The sequence below is a fragment of the Platichthys flesus genome, chromosome 21 (assembly GCF_949316205.1).
Source record: "Platichthys flesus chromosome 21, fPlaFle2.1, whole genome shotgun sequence".
Taxonomy (NCBI): Eukaryota; Metazoa; Chordata; class Actinopteri; order Pleuronectiformes; family Pleuronectidae; genus Platichthys; species Platichthys flesus.
In genome coordinates this window covers 13,088,432-13,112,492 of record NC_084965.1, presented here as the reverse complement: position 1 = coordinate 13,112,492, position 24,061 = coordinate 13,088,432, and the positions used below count along the sequence as shown (strand labels likewise).

The following is a 24,061-nucleotide window of genomic DNA, read 5'->3' as shown; positions in this document are numbered from 1 at the left end:
GTTTGGATGCACAGCTGACAGGTGTGTGAAACCAGATCCTGCAGTGGAGAAACAGGGAGCTCGCCTCCTCCACTTCTATGGATAAAGTTTCACTCATTACCGCTTATCGCTGAGTTTGATCAAACTCTCATGAACCAATATTCAGAAGCCAAGAGTCCTTGGCTTCTGAACCAGCAGCAGCAGTCGTATTCCCATGAGCAAAGAACTCATTTTAAAGTGACAACTTTCTCATTTTGTTTGTACAAGAGTTTTATTTACAGTGTTAGACGGGTTGATGAATGTGTTAGTTACTTTGTCCTCTGGCTGTTTGTGCTCACAGCAAAACCAAAAAAAAAAGGGTCCAGCCTTTGTGAAATAACCTACAACCATGTTTGTCAATGTAAAAGTAGAAGATACATCGTTGTCATAATTAAAATAAAATTAAACTCATGCTGCTGGGAATTAATAAGACAAAGAGGAGGGGTATCATGAGCTTTAGTGAGCTGCATAAACACACCGACAGTCAGTATTTTAACACTTAAGTCACGCCCCTTACACAGAAAAGGCACTGAACTCAAACGTGCAACAACAAACACACACACATATATATATAGAGAAGGACATATGAGGCACAGAGAGCAAACGTGAAAGTACATTCACAGACGGGAAACACGGGGAAAAATAAAGTGTTCTTCGAGTCTTCAGGACTGTTCGGGGCACGCAGAGGAAACAAAACGAGGGACGAGGGAGCAAAGCCTCACTTCTTGAAAAAGGAGTTGCGGGTGATGCTGTACAACAGGTGATAAGGCTTTCGTTTCGGGGGCTCGGCCAACGAGAAGACCTGCTGCTGGGGCACGCTGGTTGGAATGGTGACGTGACGCTGGTGAAGCGGGTGGAGGTTTTGGTGGTGGGGTGGAACAGAACCAGCGTAACCGATGGCTAAAAGAAAAAAAAGGTAAAAAGGCAAAAACGAAAAGTCAAACTTCAGAACAAGAAGTAAATTAAACTGAAAATAAATAAAGAGCAGCTTAAAAAGGTATTAAGATTTTTTGTTTTTCTCTTACGTTTGATCTTTCCCTGTTTGACTCTTCTGGCATTAACAATGGCCTGTTTTCTTTGATCCTCACTGATTTCCATTCCTGCCAAGAAACACAAAGAATTACACCTTCAGGTCAAAATATTTCCATCCACCCCCTTTTTCAGCAATGTGTTCACCCACTTCAGCTTTTATTTGACATCTATCCACAGTAGCTGTTTTGTATCACGAGTCAAAAGGAATCTGTCTGCACTCACCCATCTCTTGGTCTTCCTTGACTCTGTGTCTCTCCTTGGCAAAAGCCTCCAGCCACCTCTGCTTGTCCTGGGCCTTCCTGCAGCACAGCACACACACAAACTCCAGAGTGGAGGCGTGGCGCAGGCGCAGAGCGTTCCGTAGGGTCAGGCCCAGGTCTAGGTCCCGCCCGTCGGGCATGTCCAATACCTCGGTCTGGTCCATATCCAGCCGTCCGCGGTAGTGGAGCAGGTCTCTGCGCAGGACGTCTTTTTTGCAGAAGACCAACTGGTGGTCGAACAGGAAGAAGCTGCGCTGCTGCATTTTGCCTTGTCGGACGGCTCGAGTCAGCTCCCCGGAGTGGATGAGCTCTGAACTGCGCTGCAGCACGTCAGGGCCCTGCAACAACAGATTTACAGTGTTCTGGACACATGGTTGGAACAACACACAGAACACATGTAACTCATAAACAGACGTAAACATCACCTCCCAGTGCAGAATGGCGACCTGCCAGTGAGCGATGGTGTCAATACTCTCCAGTCGTCTTTTACTCTCATTTATCAAACTGGCCACATTCTTCATGGCGTCATATGCTTTGCTCACTCCGCCGAAGTCACTGCAATGAATCAGCGATAGAACAGTGAGCGTGGGGCGCGGCATAGACATAAAGCAAATGTACACTTAAAGTAGCACACTGCCTCCATCTTAAGCTTAGAAAAGTAAAGATGAAACAGCTGCAATGAACAAATCCAAACATAATGCAGGGAGTTGAACCAAAACAACAAGCATCTTTGTGAGATTATAGAAAATACTTTTCCCCCAGTTAATGGTGCAGGCATGCAAAGAAAGCACCTTAACTCCACACACTCCAGAGAGCTCCAAATAAAGATGTGAAAAAATGTACATCTAGCACAAGAAGTAAAAGAACGGTATGCTGCAAGTAGTGATGGATCTCGTGAGGAGTACCTGTGGTCCTTTGGGGTGTACTTGAGCAGTTCTCCCAGCTGCAGCGGGTATTTACAGATCTTCTGGACGGGCGTGAGCAAGAAACCGGCGATGGAGATGTCGATCATCTGCTGGAGGAGCCGACAGGCCTCAAAGAAATGTTTGAATCGACCCAACTTCATGAGTCGCTGCAGCTCAGCACAGGCCACTGGGTGGGTGTTACAGTACTCTGAGTAGATAGAAAAACCCTCCTCCTAGGGAAAAATGAGAGATTCAATTCAAATGTCAAATCTGCCAAAACATGAGGTGCACAGGGATTCAGTTGATCATTACCTGCAAGAGAAAGCAGGAGCCTATTTCACTGAGATGTGGTTGGTCTTTGTTGTAGTTCTTCTCCAGGTCTTTGAGAAACTGCCTCTGAAATTTGTAGATGTCCTCTATGTTGCTGAAGATGGTCTTCAGCTGCAGCTCAGTGAACATTTCCGGGTGTTTACGGCACTGGCGGATGTAACCCTGAGAATACGCAGAAATATTTGTTTATTTCTGCTGACAGAAGATATTTAAACAGTTCAGTTATTGGCCAACAGGAGGGGCTGGATGGGAGAGTTCCGCTTTTAGTATGAAACCAAGTAATATATTAAATACAAATGGAGTGTATTGTAAATATCTAATTTCAAAGAGGAAATATCTGCCGGTTTCAGAAATGTGAATCATGCCAAAAGGACAGAGGGGTTAAACGTTGAGGCTCATACCTCACAGATGTCTTTCAGGTGCTTGATGTAGATGCGTTCCGTGTTCATGATTTCCTGAACAACATTGGTTCTCATCTGCTCTTTGTGCTGAGCGCTGTGCGTGTCCCTGGGTGCCGGATCCTCCTGGTCCGCGACACTCTCCACACTTTCTGCACTCGAGTCCTCCTGGTTAACTCGCACCTGAAACACAGCCACCAGAAACACAGTGAGATCAACGAGGCAAAATCTAGAATTTAAAAACATAAATGAGTTCATATCTAAAAGCCAGCTTAAAGTCATGATTAGGTTTATCATACAATTTAAATGTTTTTACAAAAGCAGCAATAGCTACAAACATTCAAACATCACTACTGAAACAAAATGTGTTAGTTAAACCAGCTCCAGGTCGGCAGCTTTGATTCAGCAACAAGCAAATGCACAGCAGAAGCTTATCTGCCAATCAAACGACCTCATCGCGGTTACTCTGGCCGGCCTAATTAAGACTCAGATGTCAATCAGCTCTGATCACCACAGAAACCGTTTGAACATGTGAGGTTTGAACCCCATTCACAAACTCCGTTAAGGGGACTGGAGAGGTTGGTTTGGAGCCAAGCCAGTTTGCCAGTCTTTTCTGTGCTGCTGGGGAGCAAACATGTGTCAGACACACGGGTCAGCACGTCCACTTACCCTCACAAAGCTGGAGGGGAACCAGGCTTCCCTGTCAGCGCCTCTGCCCCACCACCAATCCTTGTGTGAGGCTTCCAGGACACGGATAACATCTCCAGCCTTGAAGGCCAGCTCCTGCTCCTCCATGGTCACATGGTCCCAGAGAGCCTCAGCATACACCGTGTGGCCTGAGCTTATCCACTGAGTAACACACACACACACACACACACACAAACAGAGATAAGATAAAGATGCAATTACATGCAGGCTAAGCCCCGAGTTCCAACATGTAAGATTATGTCTAGACATGTGGACACTGCAGAGGTTGTGCTGAACTGTGGCCAAACATCTTGAAAACACACACAAAAACATTTGCACATGGCTCTACACAAATCACGCACACAGCATGATAAATGTCACATCATAAATTGATTGCATATTCTTGGAAGAGATGTTTGGGAGCATTGCAACACGACAAGTGAGTCAACCTCCCCGGGCCTCACCTCGTTTAGCACCGAGATCTCCACCCCTGGCTGGAGGTAGGGCGTGCCATCAGTGAGCTCATCAAGGCTGCCCCCCTCCTCCTCCTCACTGACGCTGTCGTCAAGCGTCGCCGAGCACTCAGTCGCACCATCTGCAACATGGACACAGAGAATAAGGAACTGCAAACTTTCTAAAAGGTTTTTAATATTCCACGGAACGAGGCACAGATGCAAGCAAACCCACACCTGGCTCCCCACCACGGTTTTCCTCCATCACAAGTATTAACATTCCCAGACTGCAGACTTGTTCCCACCGACTACAGTTTGTGATCCAGTGTCACATAACAAGCAACCCCCCCGCTCTCACCGCTGAGCACTCTGAGGAGCTTTCGCCGTCCGACGCGATCCAGTCCGATGGGGGTGCTCTGGGAAAGGGATGAAGGGCGATACCTGGCAGACACCCCTCTGTAGGGGGGGACCTGGTGGGAGGGGATGGGCGGACGTGACACGGGCTGCGGAGATGACAAAAGGAACATCCTGGGATTTAGAAAAGGCTCTGTTACTATGACTCCCACTACCTACCTGACGAATCAATGTCAAACAAAAACGGCCCGGAAACTTAACAAATAACGTATATTACTAGGAGCTCCGCTAAATACGTTTTATTCTAAGGCACATTGCAGAGAAATTATAGAAAGTGGGGGAGAAATAAGCTCACAGATGTTGTAATTAACGGTTGACATATTTAAAACCTGGTTTAGAAGTGCTCTGACTTCTTGTCTTTTTGCACTGTATTATAATATATATTATTTATTGCTTTATTTCCTTTTTTATGTATTTTTTAATATGAAGATATCTCTTTGATTGTGCCACGTCAAATGTTTTCATATGTATTGATGTTAAAGCTAGGATTGGTAATCCTGGAAAAGCTAGTAAGAGCAGTGTACACTTGAAAATACAAAAATACAGATTCTTCCCACCTGCTCCCATCGGCCTTCTTGTCAAAGCTACGTCCCCAAAACACATGAACGCACAAAGACGACTTTTACGTGAATCGCTGGCTAACTTCTGACTATCGTTTCTGCTCTGGTCAGTGTGTGACTCTCCGGTTGAAGACTCTGGTCATTTGCAGTAAAAGCACGGGCAGAGTGCAAGCAGGCGGGTCAGTTATTGACAGACGGGTTCACTGACCAATCATTTCATTTATTTGCTACTAGACCAGCCTCTAGCGAAACCTAATTTAAAACTCATGGAAAGTAGTGGTAGTTCTGATAGTCCTACAGCCAATGTGCATTTATCAAAGTGTGACTGTAGTAGCTTACAGAAGGAAGGCGGTCTTCCTTCTCCTCAGCATCAGGGGGGAACAGATCCCCGGCTCCTATCACAGAGATGGGCCGATACCTCCTGCACGGACCGTCCCCATCCATGCTCGAGTTCTCAGGGCTTTCTCTGTTCCCACACGTGTCGTCATCACTGCAGCTTTTATCCAGTGATTTATTTTCTGTCCTTTCCACAGCACGCATCTCTGCCACTTCCTCAGGAATGGAGTGACTCCTGGAAGTTAGCTGCCCGTAGTCAGAAATGGGCCGTGGTCGCGAACGGCCGGCCCTTCGCCTAGACCTGACAGAGGACACTTCTGTGGTCATCACGGCTGCATCTGTGGGCGAACTGGAAGACGTGGGTGACTCCGAGAGGCTGGTCGGGGAGATAGGAGGCGTCGTGCTGCTGGTTGTTGGAGACATTTCCTCTGCCTGGAGAAACGCGTCTCGCACTTCTGAGGTCACCTGGGGATCAAGAGGAACAAGGTCAAAACTCAATATGGTTGATATTATTGACTTCCTCCTGTTCAGCGACCTGCAAGGACAGAGATGTATAAAACAATATCTGCTGGGAAAAAAATCTTTTAATCAGAAACAGAGAAAAACGTTGCTGCGAGTCTCAAAAGCCCAGAGAAGAAACAAGAGTTTCTCTAGGCAGAACCCCAAGAATCACTGAGAAACGATTTCACCAGGATTCTCTGGAGAAACTTGATTAGTGCTCAAGTTCACACAGTGATTTCCTTGACTCATTGAATGCAGCAAACACACATTCTTATCAAGTGCAAACAAGCACTGGCAACTGAAATAGCACAAATATGCCACAATTAGATGTTATCAAACTGTATGTATTGTACGCTCAACAGACAAATATTGGCTAATGCTTACTCATTTGGAAATGGTTGTTGTGAGTCTCTTAGACAACCTGTGGTATCAAACCTCACCTCTTGGTTTTCTTGATCTGGGTCTGCTCCGGAGCACATACACCGGAAAGGCACACAGTGGGCTAGCACCATTGTGAAACACCCACCAGCACAGACCTGCGTCCCGAGGCCAAGTTACTACGGTTTTTGGAGGCCAATAAAAAGCACCTGGTTTCTAAAATTAACTGTTCCGATTTGTCTGGCTCATCTCTAAAGAAGGAATCTTTTCTCTTTGAACAAAACACATTTCTCTACAACAGTGTGATAATCGTCTCGTCTGCCTGGTGGTGCTGCTCGCTGTCCCAGTGTCCATAGAGCTGGACTTTGATCCATTGGGCTGCAGCTAGAATGAAGGATGGGGGGGAGTGAGGCAGGGTGATGGACTCACTCCTAGCCGCCTACCCTCCCTCCCAGCACCAGGACTATGGAGCCGTTTTTTGCGCAAGGCCCACTAATCATAAAAAAGCCTAATCATTAACTCTGCCTGCTCGTTCAGCGTGCATGATAGCGGAGAACAGCTGGCTGCACCACGTGACCCTGCTGCAGCAGAAGTCAGCACAACACACACAACTGACAGCAATAGGAGGGAAAGTCAATATTAAGTCGATGTCACTATTTATTTGATACTGACAGAGTGGACTTTGGACCAGAAGCTTAGATTTGTGGCAGTCACGCACTGTCCTGACAAGTTTCACGTTCACCAGAGGAACTTATCTCTGAGCCTTAGAATCGTGTCAGATTCAAAGATCACATCATGAAATCCTTCTGTTTCTTTAGAAAAGGCTCAGCGTCACTTTACTGGAACCACTGGCACTGCCATTAATGATTATGCTATTCTACGTGATAAGGAGAATAAATCTGTCCTAAACCTGTCTTTCAGAGCTTTCTTTCTCACTGCAATTTAAAAGAGCACCTGTCATTTTAATGGTTTTCTAATCCCCCGCCTCTATTTGCATGGATATAGAGGTGCTTTTGAAGGTGATAGTGTGAGAACATTTCCCAGCTTTGTTGTACCTTAGCTGCAGCACATTTGATGCATCTGCAAACATTGAAAAGCTGCTTTATCAAACGGGCCACTTCCATAAAGATAAAAAGCGAGTGAGCTTAATGTTATCCGGATTGTTGAGCAGCTTATCAGAATATCCCCCGGGCCAATGAGGAGGGAGGGAAAGAGCAAAAGTGACTGCTGATAAAAAACTTTATATTTTATACTGATATCTTTATGGACATGATTCACCAACGTCCTCTTACCTTGACTTGTAGTGACTTCTCCTCATCTTGTGTTGAAGTCTCTTTGTGCCCGAGAGGAGATGATTCACAATCCTCCAACTGTTCACTTGTTGCTATGGCCTGCAGCTCACAGTGACCAGAGGAACCAGGTGAAGTCTCTGCTGAATCTTGATGATCCACAGAGACCTGGCTGATGAGAACCCGGTGCTGCTGTGGGTTTATGTCGTCTTCAGGCTGGTGATGAACCAGTGGTGTGTGTTCGACAGACATGACTCGCGCTCTGACCGGCGAAGGCCGGCGCTGTCGTTCACTAGTTTTGCAAGGCACACGTCTGGAGTAGTCATCATGGAGACGGCAGAGGGATGACATGGCAGATGTGGGGCTGGGGGAGGGACTTCGCCTGCGTCGGACAGTCAGGTCGGTCAAGCTGCCCACCAGCTTCAGCATCGGCGCCTTGGTCTTCACGGGGTTCTTATTGTTATTAACAGCGTGACCTTGCAGGTCCACTGAGGAGGCACTGGCTGTTCTCTGGATGCTTGGCTTCCCATTTGACATACTGGTCCCCCGCGCCTCATCCTGAGAACACTGACGACCTAGAGGTGGGGCTTTGCGTCTGAAAGGTGCTTTAAATATGTGAAGGTTATCTGCGCTTTTGCTCATTCTGTTCAGCACCTTCACATTTGTGTTGTGGTTCGTGCTTTTTGTTTGCACGTTGACCGTGCATGTCTGATCTGGTTTCTGACTGTCAGCAGCTTCGTTTGCGCTGCTTCCTGCAACCCTTCCTCTCCCCGGGTCAAATAAAGAAATGCGTCCCGACCCATACGCTCTCTTGATACTCCTGGAGAATCGTGAGTTCCGTGTGAGACCATCTCCTTCATCGTTTTCCTCATCTTCATAGTCCTCAACATCTGAGCTGCACTGCCCCATAGCCAACGTCTGCACAGTGATATTTCCATTCGACAAACTGTATCCCTCTGCTGTATTTAAATGATTTGTTCCATTATCCAGACTAGGGTCAGTGTCGGCTACAATTGTGCCATTAACCATTTCCGGATATGATGAAGGCACATACTCTTCATCGAGGCTTGATGCCCCTCTACTCTGAATACCCTGAAGCACAGAGGAGCGGAGCTTTTTGAAGGAGCCCACAACACCCAGTCCTGGAAGTCCGGACCAGGACTGGGGGCCCCCGTTGCCGTCGTTGCTGTCGACTGAGGTGGGAGTGTCCGCGGTTGGACTCTGAGCAGGGACAGGGCCCTTCCTCGGGTTAGAAAATAGCCTCATGATTCTTGAGGGGTAAGGCTTTCCTTCTGGTTGACCTATTACAGGGTTGGACCAAGCAGAGGAGTTGATGCTGTTCAATTTGTTCTCCTCAGTGAGAGGACCCGCGGTCACGGGCTGCACCTGCGAGCCACATCCAGACAGCAGATATGGGACTGCACTCCTGTCGCCTTGACTCTGAAATGGGTAGATGTCACTGAGGGGCCGGCTTCGGATCAACGGATCAGCTTTTGAGCTCTGGACGCACGGGAGAGGGTCTTCGCTTGTAGACAAGCCTCTGTCCTTTTGTTCTGCCTGCAAAACCAAATAGATTAGTTTAGTGACCTCATGTTGAATCAAAGCAGAATTAATGGTTAATATTTGCCGTGCTGAAATTACATAACTAGAGACACATTCATTGGAAGCCGGCCAACAAAATAAAAGCTGAATAGAACGTTAGCCGAAATAGTACATGCAGTGTGCTTAAGGAGTTGAACACGGGGGAATTAACGACTGTGTGTTTACAGTGCACTGTTCTCTTGTCCGTATGCAAAGGAGAAGGAACTTAGGGAAGAAAGAGAGAGACACAGATAAACAGATCGTCAGTATCCCTCAGTGTGCACAGAGTCCACAGCAGTAAAATATATTTCACTGAACACTACGCTCATTTGTCCTTGGTGCCATATTTCAATGTCCAAGGAGAGCTGAGGCCCAGTTCGGGGTGGTGTTGTGCCAAGTTCAGCTTTGTATGTGTGTGTGTGTGTGTGTGTGTGTGTGTGTGTGTGTGTGTGTGAGATCCAGTGCAGTGGTTAATACAGCTGAGCCTTTGAAGGTAGGCCTTGTGGCGTGACTAAGCAATGAAATTTGTTAATCCATTGTGATTAATGCAATAAATTGCCCAGTTTTCTCCAGATTACGTCCTTGATGAGGCGCTGTCAAGGTGAAGGTTTGTGTTGCTCATCAAATCAGTCAGAGACTTTCGACCCTTCATGGTGATACAAAGCGAACTCTAAATGTCTGTTTGGAACTAATTGACGGTTTTACAGCAAATATTTGACTCACCATTGAAGGAAAAGCAGAGATGTTAATCATGTCTGTTTCTATGTTGCAGATTTCAAATCGGATTCTCCTTCAAATATTATATAATAAGACTTTGGCATTTAATATATATGATGATGACTCCATAATACAATAAATACTGATGAAATTATCCTCCCATATTGATGTTTTCCAGATATATTAAGGTACATTTGTATCCAAACAATTCCCACACTTTCAGAACTTAAGACACCCACCACATGCAAGTTTTCCTTCATGTTTTTGAATTTGAAATGAGATTACCATCATTTAATTTCTAAAGTAGTTCACTGAATATGTCGCAATTCTTCGCCTCTGTCATATAAACTAGGATGATTCATGGTTATGATGATACATATTAAAAAACAGGTTATGAGAGTGTGACCAGACATGATTTGGTTGTTACGATAATAGAACATAATAACATATTAATGAAACACTATAATGTCATTGTGAGCAGGTATAAGGACATTTAAAATGTTTGTTAATGTGCATTAAATCAAAAACATGAAACTTCTCTCAAGATAGTGATATTCTACATATTTGCGATTGTTATGTTATTCATTATCTGCATTAAACCCCTCTTGTGATGTTTGGAGTTAAAAACATCTGCTTATAATGATATTACAGTGCGTCATAAATCATTATTTATTTTGATGTGTGGCTTGTGATGCTAAAAATAAAGTGTTACCACATTCACATTATTGCTGATTTTTTTAATTTTCTGGCTGGAAAACCATTCAACGAACACCGCCCACATCTGGCGATAGTATTCAGATATTCAATCAAAAGATATTGCGATTTTTGTCCGCATCTTTTTGTAAACACATGTGAAAGTACATTTTTAAGGTTTTTTTTTATGTTGTTTGTTTCGCGTGTGCAAATGCACGAAGTTGCAAGGAGCCTGGAACGCTCCCATTCCTCCCATCTCCAGGCATGTTCAGCACCAGATGGGCTTTCTCTGTCGAATCAGCTGTCACTTCGACCTGCTCGCTCCATCACACCGAACACTTGTGTAAACACAGAGCCGCCGCTGCCAAGCACCACTGCTGACAGACAGTAAGCAGCCCTCGAGAACAATGTGCGGCTTTCAAAGCGACGCTGAATTGTCTTCTTGTGCTTTCTTCTCCTCGGCCACGGAGGAGTTGTGTCGAGTGGCAACTCGAAAAGGGGCACGATCAATAATTCCATGTGTTGTCATAGCAGAAAGATGGCAGATATGGAAAGAATGTCTGCCGCTGACGTAGTTTGTTTTTGTTACTCATCCTGCCATCAGCGGTATCCTTTAAAACACCTTTCTCCCGCTTTCTCCCTACACTTGACGCCAACTGCCACAGGCCAGTTGACGCATACAAATACTTGGCGGAGCCGTGCATCAGAATCAAGCTGAGACAGGTGGTCACCAAGTCACTAGAACACAACACAGATTTTAGATATCAACAGCTAAAGAACAGTGTACAGACTGTTAGTCTTCCTCACTTCTACCAATGCCTTTTGAAACTGGTGATGGTTTGATAACAATTATTATAATGTTTGCATCAACATCAGTGGTAATGTAACCTTTCATATCCATGATATCGTGAAATCCATCAAAATTACAAAATATATAAAACAATGTCAGCAATGATGCCTTTCCTTGATTATAAAAAGCTCCTTTGCCCGTAGAGGAAAAAAGTTAATGCATGGTATGTAGACCGTCTTTTTATACTGTACATAATCATGCAATTTATAAAGCATTTCTAAGATCAAACGTTTTAAGGAAAATATGACAAATGACAAAACTGAACAATACAAATAAATCACGATACTGTAAAAAGTGCGTTACTACAACCATGCATCCATATCTGTCACAACCAGGCAAATAATACTTACGTATATTTCTACCGAATACTTTTCGATGTCAACCTTTCCTGTCTAACCTCTTCCTTTCCAAACTGTGTACCAGGATCGCTGCTCCTTGCTGGCTTCCTCTTGATAAGCTGTGGATGGGAGCGGCGCACTGGGGCCCTGGTCCACAGTTAATTAAGAGCTCAGAGAGGTGCCCCCCCTACACAGCCAGCTGGAGCCAGCCTTAGATTAGACTCCCAGAGATGAGGAGGGACAAGCACCAGGATATGTCAACATGTACACAAGGGCTAAAAAAGCATGCACTCCAAAAACACGTTTGCAAATAGTTGGGAGCATCCTCTCAAATGGTGCTCGGCTCCTGAGCAGAGTTGAGCGGGGAGCGAGGCATTTTAAATCCTGGACTCCCTTCCTTTTTGTTTAGAAAACTCAGGCAGATATATAAGGAGTCGAGTTATAAAGGCAAAGTGAGAAGAAACCTCCTGCCCATAGTTCCCCTCTGCAGAAGACTGAGGTATGTCCGGCCTGAGGCTGGGATACAAGTCATTAGTGCAAAATGAACTGAGTATTAAAGTAAAAGACAACCAGACAGGAAGTATCAAGGGAAAGTTAGGGTTTTCTGTCATTTTCTATTCTCTGGCTCAACTCTGGGACGCACCCAAACCCCCCCGCAGCAACACTGCCATTCCTCAGTAAGCTGTCACTTTACGAGTCGCTCATTTATCCTGATGAATAAAAGTCCTAACAACGGCACGTATCGTTTTGAGGTACAGACCAGCTGATTAGAAAATGAATGATCGATAGGTTTATGTGAAAATTAAGCTGATAAATAATAGACAAAAGGTTCACTGCATTTCTTTCTCTCAAGTGAATATCTATGTGGTTGTGTGTTAAGACTAAGCAACACTTAACAATAGTTGTTATTATAAGATATTTGAATCCATATTAAAATCGTCTTAGCCTTGATGGCCGTCAGCCAACCTCATTGCCTTTTTCCAAGCAAAGTGGTGGAGCTTGTGTGAGTGTGTGTGCTGGTGGGAGTGTGTATGTCTGCGTATAGCCAAGTATTCTGCCTTCCCAGTAATTATCTGATTAGCAGAGCTTTACCAGTCTGTGTGCAGCACTGGTTTCATCTACACATGATAGCCTAATCAGGAAGACAACCAGGCTATTCAGCACTGACTGTGAGTGACAGAGAGACACTACCAAGACTTAACTCTAAGGGAGCGGCTTGGGGGAAGAGATATTAAAAACTTTGTGACAAAGGTTAAAATTGCACCAGCAGTGTCCAGAAGGAGTGCACTACCTCTTCTGGGATCAAATTAAAATCACAAACTGCTAATAACCCATCATCTTTATTTTTTACGCCACTGGTTTCCACACCAGGTCCAGTCCTTCGACATTTCCAGTGTGGATCAGGGGAGCACAGAGGCTCTGGTTCACTTTCACTGGTTCAAGTCTCATATCTGGCCATGACCTAGTTCCTTATTTTTTTTTATCAGGCACACAGATGGAGAACGGGAGATGCCACGCCCCTTTCCATAGAGCGTGGGAAGAGGGGCTCGGGCCAAACCAGGGAGTGTCGGCACTCTCACACAGACAGTCGCTCACTCACCTGATCTGCTCGACACTGTCATAGAGACAGACGACCAGAAATTTAACACCACACAGTGTACAAGGCTTAACAGGAACACAACCAGACATAGAGTCTAGCTGTCAACGGTGGAACCCGACTGCGGTACAACAAAAATCAAAAGGCGGTGCCATCAATAGTCATTCACACACCATGGAAACACAAAGCTTCAAGAGGTCAAATCAACTCATGAAGATCTGCAACTATTTCCTATTAATTTGTGTGTTTAGAAAGAGTTTATACTCCCACTCCTGTATTGTTAATAATGAGCACTCTGTGTCCATGGTACAAATAAACTACTTTTACTAAACATGGTCACAGCACTGAACGTGGCTGGATGAAGCAACAAAGAACATTTATTTGCTTGTCCTATGTACTGAAGTTCAAAAGGAAAGAAATTTAAGCAGATTAAGTTAAGTAGAGTGACAAAGGTCGAGGTATTATATGTCTCATGAGGCGGAATTACAACAGAGTAGGAAATAAAAGATGTTATAAAAAATGTTCTGATACCAGCATATGCTTCCAACATTGCAGAAAATGCAGAATCTGGCATGAGTACCGATCCGATATCACGTCTATGACAGAGTATTAGTTTTACTCAGATAAAAGTGACATTTTCTCTCTTCCTCTTTCATGCTCCAGAAGAAAAGTCACTCTGTCCTGCCACTGACGAGTACCGAGAGTGGTGAGGCAAAGAAGAAATGACGACCAGCAGGGCAGTGTTACACAGACGTTACTAAAATGTCAGCAATTTGGAAATATTTCATGCTCGAAAGTTCCAAAAGGAACATGGAGATGTGTACTGTATGCAAGGATTCAGTTTCAAGCTATTAAAAGATGTCAATTGTGTATTGTCAGATTCAAAGATTTAATTACTTGTGGTGCTGGATTCCTACGTTATTTATTTTATCTATTGTTTAAAGGGTTTAACCTGGGCCAGTGCAGGCAACAATGACGGCAATCACAGTTTCCATACAGAGGTGGCAGCTTTAAATACACATGGTATAGGTTGTAATTTTCAGATCAGTACTCTGTGTGCTCAAAGTGCAAGTATCAGATTGTGTATCGGTAAAGGAAGAATGATATTGGTTCATCTCTTGTAATACTGGAGTGAAATCAGATTGTTGTACAGTGATTAGTGCTGCTATGCAAAGTAGTGGGAATCCTCTATACAGCACGTTGCACCTCTGACAGTAAAGTCTATCTGAGGAGATATCAGAACAGGTTCATTCATTTGGAGCAAATTGAACTGGTGCCTGCAGACTTGCATTAGTAATGCAGCTAAATCAGTATTACACAGTCACCGGAAAAACAATGTGCCCTGAACGGGGGATTACACTGAGTAAGTTTCTAAGCTCATAAAGAACTCTGGGGGCCGAACTGCTTATTTATTTCTGCATTAATTAACTTTCCTTGGCCGTGGAGCTCTTTGTAGTAGCTGGGCCCTCCACCTCCTCCTTAAGCTACTCCCTGCACCGCCTGGCATCTCCTACATCACTATAACAACCAGGCGAGTAATGCGCCACAATGAGCCCCTCGGGTCCCGTTTGAGCACAGGACAAGGGGGGGGGGGGGGGGGGGACATCACTGGGAACGCGATGTAACGGGAGGATATCAATACTATAATATCAATACTTTACACGATCTGGTTGTTACAATGTGAATGAAAGTACCGGAGACAGTTGAGGGAATCTCGTTGCTCACCCAGCTCATAGTCGCTGATGTCGTCCACCTGACTTCTCTTCTTCTCCTCCTCCTCCTCCTCTTCTTCCTCCTCACATCAGCCCAGCAGCTGTCTGCCTTGTTTCTGTGTCATGGGGAAGTTGTCTCTGAGCTTCCCGACACCTCGTTGTTCTCTCGTTGAAAAAACAACCGAACATGTCGGCCATTGGAAAACTTTAAAAAAAAAAAAAAAAGCAGCTCGCAGCTAACTGGTGTCCATGTTGAGACTGGTTGACTTTCTCACTCACACACACACACACACACACCGGGTTAGCAGCTCAAGCTAGCTCGCGGATTCACTGATAACAAAAAAACTTGTTGAAAACATTGCGCAAGCTCCCTGCGGGGTTTTAACTGCCCGACCGCCGCGGACCGGTAGATCCAGTGGTTGGTGACGTGCGGAGGGGAGGCCGAGCGGAGACGGTTGTTCTAACCCGAGTCTCGGGCGCGTTAAGCGGCTGTTTGAGTCACAAGGAGCTTCTTTCTTCAGTCGAGCATCATTAATGCACTTGTTGCTGTGTTTGCGAGGGGCGGGGCGCCGCGAGGTTCACGACGGAGGCGACTGGCTGACCGCGGAGTGACCATCGCGCTCGCAACCAATCGCAGCTCGGGAGATGCGTCCGTGTGACCGCGGAGCCGCGCCCCCTCTTGGAACGCGCTCCATTGAGGAAAAAGACAAACGTAAAAGTTGAGACGAGCTCCTTCACTTCCTGCTGGTGCACCGACAGGAACAGACCGGGCCTTCCAGTCGGTGCTGCTGGGTCATGTCTGAATGCTTGTGGCGTGTGTGTGTGTGCCAAGCCCCAAATACCACACGCACCAGTGACTGAGCAAGTCTTTATTATAAGAAGAAGAAGCAGGGAATTAATACATAACAACACCTCAGTTTAACATTTTGTGTCATAATTATGACCACATATGTATGAGTGTATACAGTGTAGTGTATCTACATGTTATGTTACAGACATAACAAAATGTCAATGTCAATCAAGGTGCCAAGAATCCAGAGAAGGGAATGACATCATGCTGATCAGCTCGTGTGTGTGTGTGTAATTATACTTTCATGAATGTAGAAACAACTTCTAACCACTGAAAATACAAACCATTAAAAGTGAAAGATTGAACAAAGCACATGGTCATCAGATTTAAAACGTATTTACTGTAACGTATACACACAGTTGCAAACATTAAACATTTGTGTTAGCATCTTAATCAGCACACACACACACACACATATATACATGTGTATACATACATACAGATATGCATATATACTACAAATAATTACTAGACATTGTCAAATTATCAAGCTGTAAAGACCAAGAGTCCAGAGGAAAAGGTGTCATTTTCTTCTGCATGTGTTTTTATATGTATATAAGTATAAACATACCGTAAATACGGATATGTATGCATTAACTTGAAACATAGTATACTAGGAATGACAAAATAATCAAGCTGCAAAGATTAAAAATCCAGAGAAAGTAGTGTCATCGTCTTCATCAGCAAAGAGCCCATTGAATAACTCTCCTCCAGCCACCTGCAGCCACACTCTATCGCCCACCTCAAGGTGCAGCACAGCGCCCCCTGCTGCTTGGTCCTCGCTGTTCTGGTAGTTGTCCGTGGTGTGCATGATCTTTACTCCGTTCTTCATGAGAACCACCTTCACGTTCCTGGAGAAGACGGTGATGTGGTAGGTGAAGTAGTAGGCGCCTGCTGCGGAGCACGCGAATCTTCCTGTTAGTGGATCGTAGTGATTCTGTCGGTTGTAAATGATCTTGTCAAACCGGATCGGTGCATTGGCTGCTGGGAGTTTAGTCTGTGCTGTGAGTCCCACAGAAAAGGCACTTTTAGAGATAACAAGTTCTTCTCCCTTGTCGCCCCGATCACCCTTCTCTCCTCGACCCCCCCTTTCCCCACGATAACCGATGCTGCCTTTGTGACCTGGAACACCAATATCCCCTTTTGGGCCTGGCCTGCCCGGGGGTCCCAGTGGTCCCTGAAAGCCTCTGTCACCTTGAAGACCAATTTCCCCCTTTTGACCCTCAGGTCCAAGAGCCCCCAAATCACCTTTAGGTCCCTGAGGTCCAGGCAGCCCAAGCTCCCCTTTATTTCCTTTCAAGCCTAAGGGACCGGAGACTCCTTGAGGCCCCATTTTCCCAGGAGGGCCCCGCTCTCCATTATCCCCCCTCTTTCCTTTGAGCCCTGCTGGGCCGACGGCACCTGTAGATGACAAGCAGATAATAAACCCTTCTATCCTTTAATATTGTGAAAAAGCATATATATATATATATATATATATATATATACAGTGTTGAATATGTTTCAGTTGCAGTTAGAGATCAAGTAATGATTTAACACATGTTAGTTTAGAGACCTATTAATTTGTTGTTGTTTTTTGTTCTCAAGGTACATACCAAGCTCTCCTTTGTCGCCCTTGGCACCATTACTGCCTGCTAGACCAGTTGAACCGACTTCACCTTTTCATGCATGGTTGATGAATAATAATATTGTTACAAAATGTGAAGTTGAAGTTGCAAGAGGATGTGGACAGAGTCAAGCTCTACAGGATAAATGTTGTCTTCTAAACATACCTCTATCACCCTTTTCCCCCCTTAATCCATCTCGCCCGTCTCTGCCGGGTGTCCCGTTGTGCCCGGGGTCCCCCGGTATTCCAGGGTATCCACAAACGCAGCCTTTAGTTTGGGCTTCCTCCAGTGCAGCACACCAGACCACCAACAGAAGGAGCACAAGAGCAACCCGAAAAATCCCCTGCAACATTGTCTTGGATACGTCTGGCCCAAAAAAACCCAAGTATCCCTCAATGCAAAAAACTCAAAGTTCAATCAAGTGCGTAATAAGCCTCATAACCTTGCGTCCTAATCACACACAGCACTGAATCTGCTAATTTTCTTCGAGCTGGCAGGGTCGAGATGAGCAGAGTGGAACAATAGACAACCGACCAAAGAACATACATGAGACAGACAAGGACTTTGGACAAAAGGGACGTCTGTTCTCTCAGCCTGTTCACTGGTCTGTGTTTCTAGCTTACGTATTGTGTCTGTCAGTTAGACATCTCATGTGCCCCTCTGCACACTAGGCTAATAATAAGCTGACTCGAAGTGCATGTGAGGGACAGACACGCAGAAGGTCACAGAGTGTCACATATACGGCCTTCCTATACAGTGAAGAAATCTATTTTCAACAGAGGACTTTTCTTTATACTTCAAAGCTCAAAGCACTTTTACGGCATATGTCTCATTCACACACACATTCTCCCACTGATGGGTCAGGAGCGGTAAGGGGGTCAGTGTCTTTCTAAAGGGCCCTTCGACACACTCGGGAGGAGCCAGGGATTGAACAAGGAACCGTTATGATAACCAGACATTAAAAAAAAACAGTCCCCTAAAATTTAACCAAGCTGCAAAAAATGTAAAGATATCAATTTCCTTAATGTAGCCATTTTTTCATCAAGATCCATGAATTATTTCCCAGGGGAAATTGTGAAAATATAGAAAAACGCTGCATCTTACAATTCCTAGATCTGCATCCCTGATCTGGGTTCTTTCCTAATCCCATACTGCACCTTTTATTCAATTTCATGGAAGTCTGATTGATTGATTTTGCGTAATCTTGTTTACAAACAAACAAATAAACAAACCCATAAATGGACAGGGGTGAAAACAAAGCCTCCTTGGCTGTGGTAATAAAATTGGCATCAGAAATCCACTCCTTAAAATGATAGAAGCTGAATTTAAACAACAGCATTGTAATTGGACGTCTTTAGTAATCGTATGCCATAACAATATGAGAAGTTAATTCATGCATGCTTTTCTCATATGTGCTCTTTGAAAATGCCAACAGTCTGTAACAACCGACCCCATAAACTGGATCACTGACATCAAATGTGACCTTTTGTGGTCCAAAGCTCAGCCCATCGTCACTGGAGTGGCTTAGACAAACACTGGTGCTCACCCACTCCCCTCAGATGTTATCTCGACGCTGGATCCATGAGTTAATGATCAAAGCATTGAAATTGCTTGAGAAAAAGAGCAACAATTGAGATGCACAGTCATTCCCAGATAGATTGTGGGGTGGTTCAACAGATGCTAGATCAGCTATTAAACAGTTGGGATTTAATATCTCACTCAAGGTTACTCAGCAAGCCAGACATTTTCTGGCAGGCAGACTTGAATCAGGCCGGTCTGGTAGATGAAGCATCATCATTATGCCACACTGCTGCAACTTTATTAGATTGTGCACAGTGAGGCGAGAGAGAGAGAGAGAGAGAGAGAGAGAGAGAGAGAGAGAGAGAGAGAGAGGAGGGATGGGCACAAGGGAGGAACCTGACAATAAAACCAAGATAAGAAAGACAAACCACAACATAGACTGCGCACCATACAAGCCTGTCCACCCAGTTTGTGTGTTACAAAGACACAGATATGAGTGTGAGTATCTGTTCACATATTTTATTTCTCCAATTATTCTTCTCACAAGCCTCCAGATATAAATATATTCAAAAATATAAACATGACAATACATAAATGGGCACATTCAAGCAGCGTCTCATCTCGGCACCGGAAATGGAAATGTCGCCGTCACACATGTTGGCTATACTGCACATTGATTTAAACACAAAATGGACACAGTATGGACAAAATCGGACAAAAAACGAGGGCTGTGGCTAAGACGGAACGAAACTCGTTTATAATTTGAGGGCAATATTATCAGGACCCAGTCACTGACGTCCCGAAACCAGGCACAACGTGAGGTTGGTTTGGTTACAGAAGAAATACCGCAACAAGTCGTCAGACCAGATCGCAGAGACATCGTCAGGCGAGAGTTTCATCAGGTTTAAGGCAAAAATAATTACACAGTCACCGACCGATGAATAATGGTAGTTTTAAATGAAGGAATATGCACATACAAATAAATAAATAGCACACAAGATGCTGTAACAAGGGGCTTACAGAATTCAGATTTAAAATATGCATAACACTGATGGCTTGTTTCATCAAAATCTACAGTTTCCCTATAAGACCTACGGGATGTTGAATGACTACGAGTTCCACATTAACCATTTGGATATAGAAAGTCAGGAAACAGTGGGAGGGAACAGCACATGGCACAAGGGAAGACAGCGTGAAAGAGGTGATTTACAGCATTTTACATCATTTGATCTGGGATGTGGGTTTTGAACAGTGTCTGGGGAAAAGCAGCAGTTCCAGGAAAGTTGAGGTCGACACGGCTACGGAGGATATAGGGAGTTTTTTTTGGGGGGGGGGGGGGGCTACAACACTTGTGGTATTAGTAGAAAATAAGGTCTCAGAAGCAGAGGAGCAGGTTAGGTAGGAAACGTCCTACATGATCTGACGGTGCATACCGTAGCCCGTCATACCAGCTTGGGAAGCTCCGCGGTTGCTGCCCATCTGCAGGCCAATCAGACTCTGTCCCTGGCGCAGCTGCTCCTCGGAGAACTCTCGTCGATACGCCTGCGCTTTCCTGCACGTGTGACAAACAGAAACAAAAAGTCATGTTCCAGCTGTCGTGGAGGATAATGATTTGCTCTCACGTTCGAGTCCTCTTCGTCTTTACCTGCGGAACCATTCTCGGTCACCTCTGTAGTGACCATCGTCCTTGGTGACAGCCACGCTCCCCAGAGCCATCAGGGTCCTCTGCACTGCTGCCATGTCCTTTGCTGTGGACACAGTAACAACATTATTATACTTTCTGCTCCAAATACTCACACAAACCAATACACACCCCACCTCCCAGTGATAGATAGAACAAAGCACATCATCAGATTGAAAACTGTGAGCACAGACGTGGTTTATTAGACCTCTTTACCTTCCCAGAGGTCCACAGTTTGAAAGATGTCGGTGGTCGTCACCCCGTAAGCTTCCGCTGCTTGCAGGAACTGAGAGATCTTCTCCATCTGCTTGAAGGCCATCTGAGTCTCCGCAATCTTCTTGATGGGTTCCTTGCCCCTCGGATACAGGCTGTTGATGAGTCTACACAGGATCTGGGACAAAGGAGGTGAGATAAGACTGGCTTGATGAAATGAAAATGGCCATGCCACCCATAACATACAGAAGAGGGTCCGGGAAAAGAATAGACTCAGTTATTTGTCATGCTTAACTGTGATTATGAATTGCAGCATTTCCTCTCCATGACATTTTCTACCACCAACGATTCAAAAACAACAGTAAGTGTGTCACGCCTCTAGAGAATGGATAACAAATCTTCTGTTAAGTTAATTGCTGTTGCAGAAACCGACGCCTCTGCCTCGTCTCAATGATTTTTTTCTGAACATGAGCGACAGCCCTGCAGCCCTGTGCAGGGAGCCTTTTAGAATTTGGTTGTTAATTAGGTCTGATAGTGCAAAGCATTCTCAGACAGGAGAAAGATGAGTTTTCAATCACACACTCCCAGATATTTTAAGTCTGGAAAGCAAAGAACAGTTTTTTTAACTCACTGTCACTTATAACGAAAACACTTTTTCCAATGGGACTGATCATAATGGTCTATTGTTGCGGGTTTTATATTTAAAAACTCTCTCAGTTAAAGGGAACGTAAACCTAGATGTGTTTTTACTTTTCTTAAATTCATGGCCTCTGTAAATCTGACGGGGCTGTTATATCTATCATGTTGCAGCTTTAATAATTCAATGCCCACTTCTATTTTAAGTGCAGGTACCGCAGCTACTCACTGTGCCGTCCAGCAGCCATTTCTGGAAGTTCTCTTTGCCCGTCTGTGGCTTCTCCATGTTTCCCCCACACTGAGCCACGATCCAGTCCACCAGCTTCTGCTCCAGGTCGGAGTCGTACTTCAGGTCGATCTTCTCCTGCACCTCTCGGCTCAGGCCGTAGGTGGGCCCTCTGTTCGCCATGGCAGCTCTTGCAACACTTGCAGTATCTCTGAGAAGAACAAATGGCAAAATGAAAAAATAAATCTATAACAAACATGACAAATTTTGAAAAAAAAAACATCAGCAAAAGGTTTCTATAATATATGCACATGTTAGTATATTTCACAGTCTTATTTGTATCCTGGTTAAATTACTACGAGATAAACCTTTTTATACAATTCAAATCTGTAGCGTAAGAGCTTCATCACGAACCACTTCAGTTAATGAAGAACAGCAGGTTTCCCTCAGTCTAACAGCACCCAGCAGATCCAAGCATCTCTGGGGGCTGGAGGCTGGAAGGGTGTGGTCCCTGGCATCTGTCCCAGGCAGGGACATGCCCTCTCATTGCCATGGAAACAATCAAGGCCATTTCCGGCACACTGAGACCCGTGGTGTGCCGCATGACACGATGCTTTAAAGTATGGCACGCAGCTTCATTGAAGCAAATTAAATAATCAACTGTATCTTTTAGTCCGAATAAAGTTAGTCCTCTTACAGACACAGCACGCACTCCCACAATGAACACTGGGTCTATATTTAGCCTGCAGGGCACTTCAATTAAATTACGTCAGTGCTCTTTGCCGCATATAATGATTGTGTTGTCTGTGCTGCATCTGTTGTATCTTTTGTGAGGCGCAATTCTGCAAGTTTAACTAAGTACATTCAAATAAAGTCCGCTCCATCTACTGCTCCGACCCATTCTGCAGCTTGTTAAAACACGAGGATCTCTGCGAAGGCAACTGCGTAAAAGGTGACGCTCCATCTGCGACACTGCATCGTTTGCACCGTCACATCCACCAAAGCCATGCACGGAGGAAAAGACAGCGTGCACTCACAGGAGAGGAGAGGAGAGAGCGCTGGGATGAGGTCCGGTTAACACAGAGTTAGTCCCGCTGGGCTGGGAAGAGGCTGAGGATGCTGCTCCGCTGCTGAAGCATCCATGAAGCGCGGCTGAAGCGCGTCGGGCCGGGCTGGATGACTCTGTGTCCCAGCGATGGGAGAGACGCTCGTTTTATATGCCTGCTCCTCCAGGAGGGGTCCCGAGAGAGCGCTGCCGGACACTGGTCACTGTGCACGCTCAGTCAGGCAGCGTGGAGTGGGCGTCAGGACGCACGGGCAACATGATGGGGCCCAATGAACTGAAAATATAATTTAACTTTTAGACTTAAACATTATACACCACCTTATACTAAAGTCCCATTTAACCTCATTATAGCTACTACATTGATTGCCTTGCTCAATGGCACCCAGGCAGATTGGATGTTGTTTTATTTGGGGTCGTTAAGTTTATTGGTAAATACTGGTTGCAGAGTTGTGACTACACAACATTTACAAATGTGGGAAACGGCAAGAATGTGAGTTTCAAAAAAGATTACATTTCTTTATTGTAATGGTTTGATACCAACAGCTCAGGGATCATTGCCAAATTGTCTATCAAATATCTGTCAATCAATTGATAGCTTAATTTCCCAATATCTGTATCCGCCCCAAAATCCATACTGGCCATGCTCTAGTAAGAATTATAGCAAAGGGTGAAATCACAACACTAAAAGCTTTTTCTACTCGCATTACAACCATCATGCTGCAAGAATCCATAAATCTGTGTTCGGTCGTAGTTTTGACGCAAAAAAATGACAGACTCCACAGCTCAGGCGCGAGTTGAAGGTCACAGCTGCAGTTAAGCAGACCTGGGAGTTAAGTGGCTGGATTCGCCCCATTGAGCACAGTGCGGCTGGTGGCCAATTACATGTTAATAATCAACAGTCCAGTGGCTCCATTCAGCAAGTAGCTCTGTGGCTAAAGGCCAGCAGGTATTAGGAGTCATGTAACAGAATGTCCGACTATCACGAGAAAACCTCCCATGGCTGTTGCCTACAAGACCGATTTTGACTCGTATACAATCATAACTCATTTTGTTGATGTGCTAATGTAACTGGCTAATTGTATTTCTGTTCAATGTGTTGCTGTTTGAATCATTTTAAAGAAATACCCTCATGGTTATATCATTTCTCATCCTTCTTAATACAGCTTACAATCCCTACAATTAAGTAATAAATATTTAATGCTACCTAGAACTC

At 44.9% G+C, this 24,061-nt stretch overlaps 3 protein-coding genes across 5 annotated transcripts; all 3 read right to left on the bottom strand.

Annotated features, from left to right (window-relative positions):
- Nucleotides 1-231: 231 nt before the first annotated feature.
- spata13 (spermatogenesis associated 13) lies at nucleotides 232-15,580 on the bottom strand. 3 transcript variants are annotated; one of them, XM_062379949.1, is made up of 13 exons: nucleotides 15,062-15,580; nucleotides 7,564-9,117; nucleotides 5,396-5,857; nucleotides 4,441-4,585; nucleotides 4,095-4,225; nucleotides 3,613-3,792; nucleotides 2,947-3,126; nucleotides 2,528-2,707; nucleotides 2,216-2,448; nucleotides 1,736-1,865; nucleotides 1,273-1,648; nucleotides 1,044-1,118; nucleotides 232-918 (listed from the first exon to the last, which is right to left on the bottom strand). In XM_062379949.1, exons 1-13 carry the CDS (start codon nucleotides 15,068-15,070, stop codon nucleotides 737-739), a joined length of 3,837 nt encoding a protein of 1,278 aa, XP_062235933.1. In that variant the 5' UTR covers nucleotides 15,071-15,580; the 3' UTR covers nucleotides 232-736. The 3 variants fall into 3 exon arrangements, with proteins under 3 accessions (XP_062235933.1, XP_062235934.1, XP_062235935.1); XM_062379950.1 differs by lacking the exons at nucleotides 7,564-9,117; nucleotides 15,062-15,580 and adding an exon at nucleotides 6,334-6,719; XM_062379951.1 differs by lacking the exons at nucleotides 7,564-9,117; nucleotides 15,062-15,580 and adding an exon at nucleotides 6,278-6,355.
- Nucleotides 15,581-15,902: 322 nt separating this feature from the next.
- On the bottom strand, nucleotides 15,903-18,850 carry c1qtnf9 (C1q and TNF related 9). The gene is made up of 3 exons (XM_062379084.1): nucleotides 17,671-18,850; nucleotides 17,494-17,556; nucleotides 15,903-17,299 (listed from the first exon to the last, which is right to left on the bottom strand). Exons 1-3 carry the CDS (start codon nucleotides 17,855-17,857, stop codon nucleotides 16,530-16,532), a joined length of 1,020 nt encoding a protein of 339 aa, XP_062235068.1. The 5' UTR covers nucleotides 17,858-18,850; the 3' UTR covers nucleotides 15,903-16,529.
- A 1,505-nt stretch (nucleotides 18,851-20,355) lies between these two features.
- On the bottom strand, nucleotides 20,356-24,006 carry tagln3b (transgelin 3b). Its single transcript, XM_062379083.1, has 5 exons — nucleotides 22,820-24,006; nucleotides 21,786-21,993; nucleotides 20,924-21,098; nucleotides 20,672-20,774; nucleotides 20,356-20,578 (listed from the first exon to the last, which is right to left on the bottom strand). The coding sequence occupies exons 2-5, from the start codon at nucleotides 21,963-21,965 to the stop codon at nucleotides 20,437-20,439; spliced, it is 600 nt and encodes a 199-aa protein (XP_062235067.1). The 5' UTR covers nucleotides 21,966-21,993; nucleotides 22,820-24,006; the 3' UTR covers nucleotides 20,356-20,436.
- Between the last annotated feature and the right edge of the window lie 55 nt (nucleotides 24,007-24,061).

Excerpts from the sequence above, each read along its gene's own strand:
- spata13 (XM_062379949.1), bottom strand. Across the intron at positions 3,127-3,612 it reads TCCCCTCCAGCTTTGTGAGG|GTGCGAGTTAACCAGGAGGA; the intron begins GTAAGTGGACGT and ends GCTGTGTTTCAG. Across the intron at positions 919-1,043 it reads CAAACAGGGAAAGATCAAAC|CCATCGGTTACGCTGGTTCT; the intron begins GTAAGAGAAAAA and ends TTTTTCTTTTAG.
- c1qtnf9 (XM_062379084.1), bottom strand. The coding sequence starts at position 17,857 with ATGTTGCAGGGGATTTTTCGGGTTGCTCTTGTGCTCCTTCTGTTGGTG. Across the intron at positions 17,557-17,670 it reads GGGGGAAAAGGGTGATAGAG|GTGAAGTCGGTTCAACTGGT; the intron begins GTATGTTTAGAA and ends ATGCATGAAAAG. Across the intron at positions 17,300-17,493 it reads GGGCGACAAAGGAGAGCTTG|GTGCCGTCGGCCCAGCAGGG; the intron begins GTATGTACCTTG and ends TGTCATCTACAG.
- tagln3b (XM_062379083.1), bottom strand. The coding sequence starts at position 21,965 with ATGGCGAACAGAGGGCCCACCTACGGCCTGAGCCGAGAGGTGCAGGAG. Across the intron at positions 21,099-21,785 it reads AATGGCTGCTGGACGGCACA|ATCCTGTGTAGACTCATCAA; the intron begins GTGAGTAGCTGC and ends CCTTTGTCCCAG. Across the intron at positions 20,579-20,671 it reads GACCGAGAATGGTTCCGCAG|GAAAGCGCAGGCGTATCGAC; the intron begins GTAAAGACGAAG and ends TCACACGTGCAG.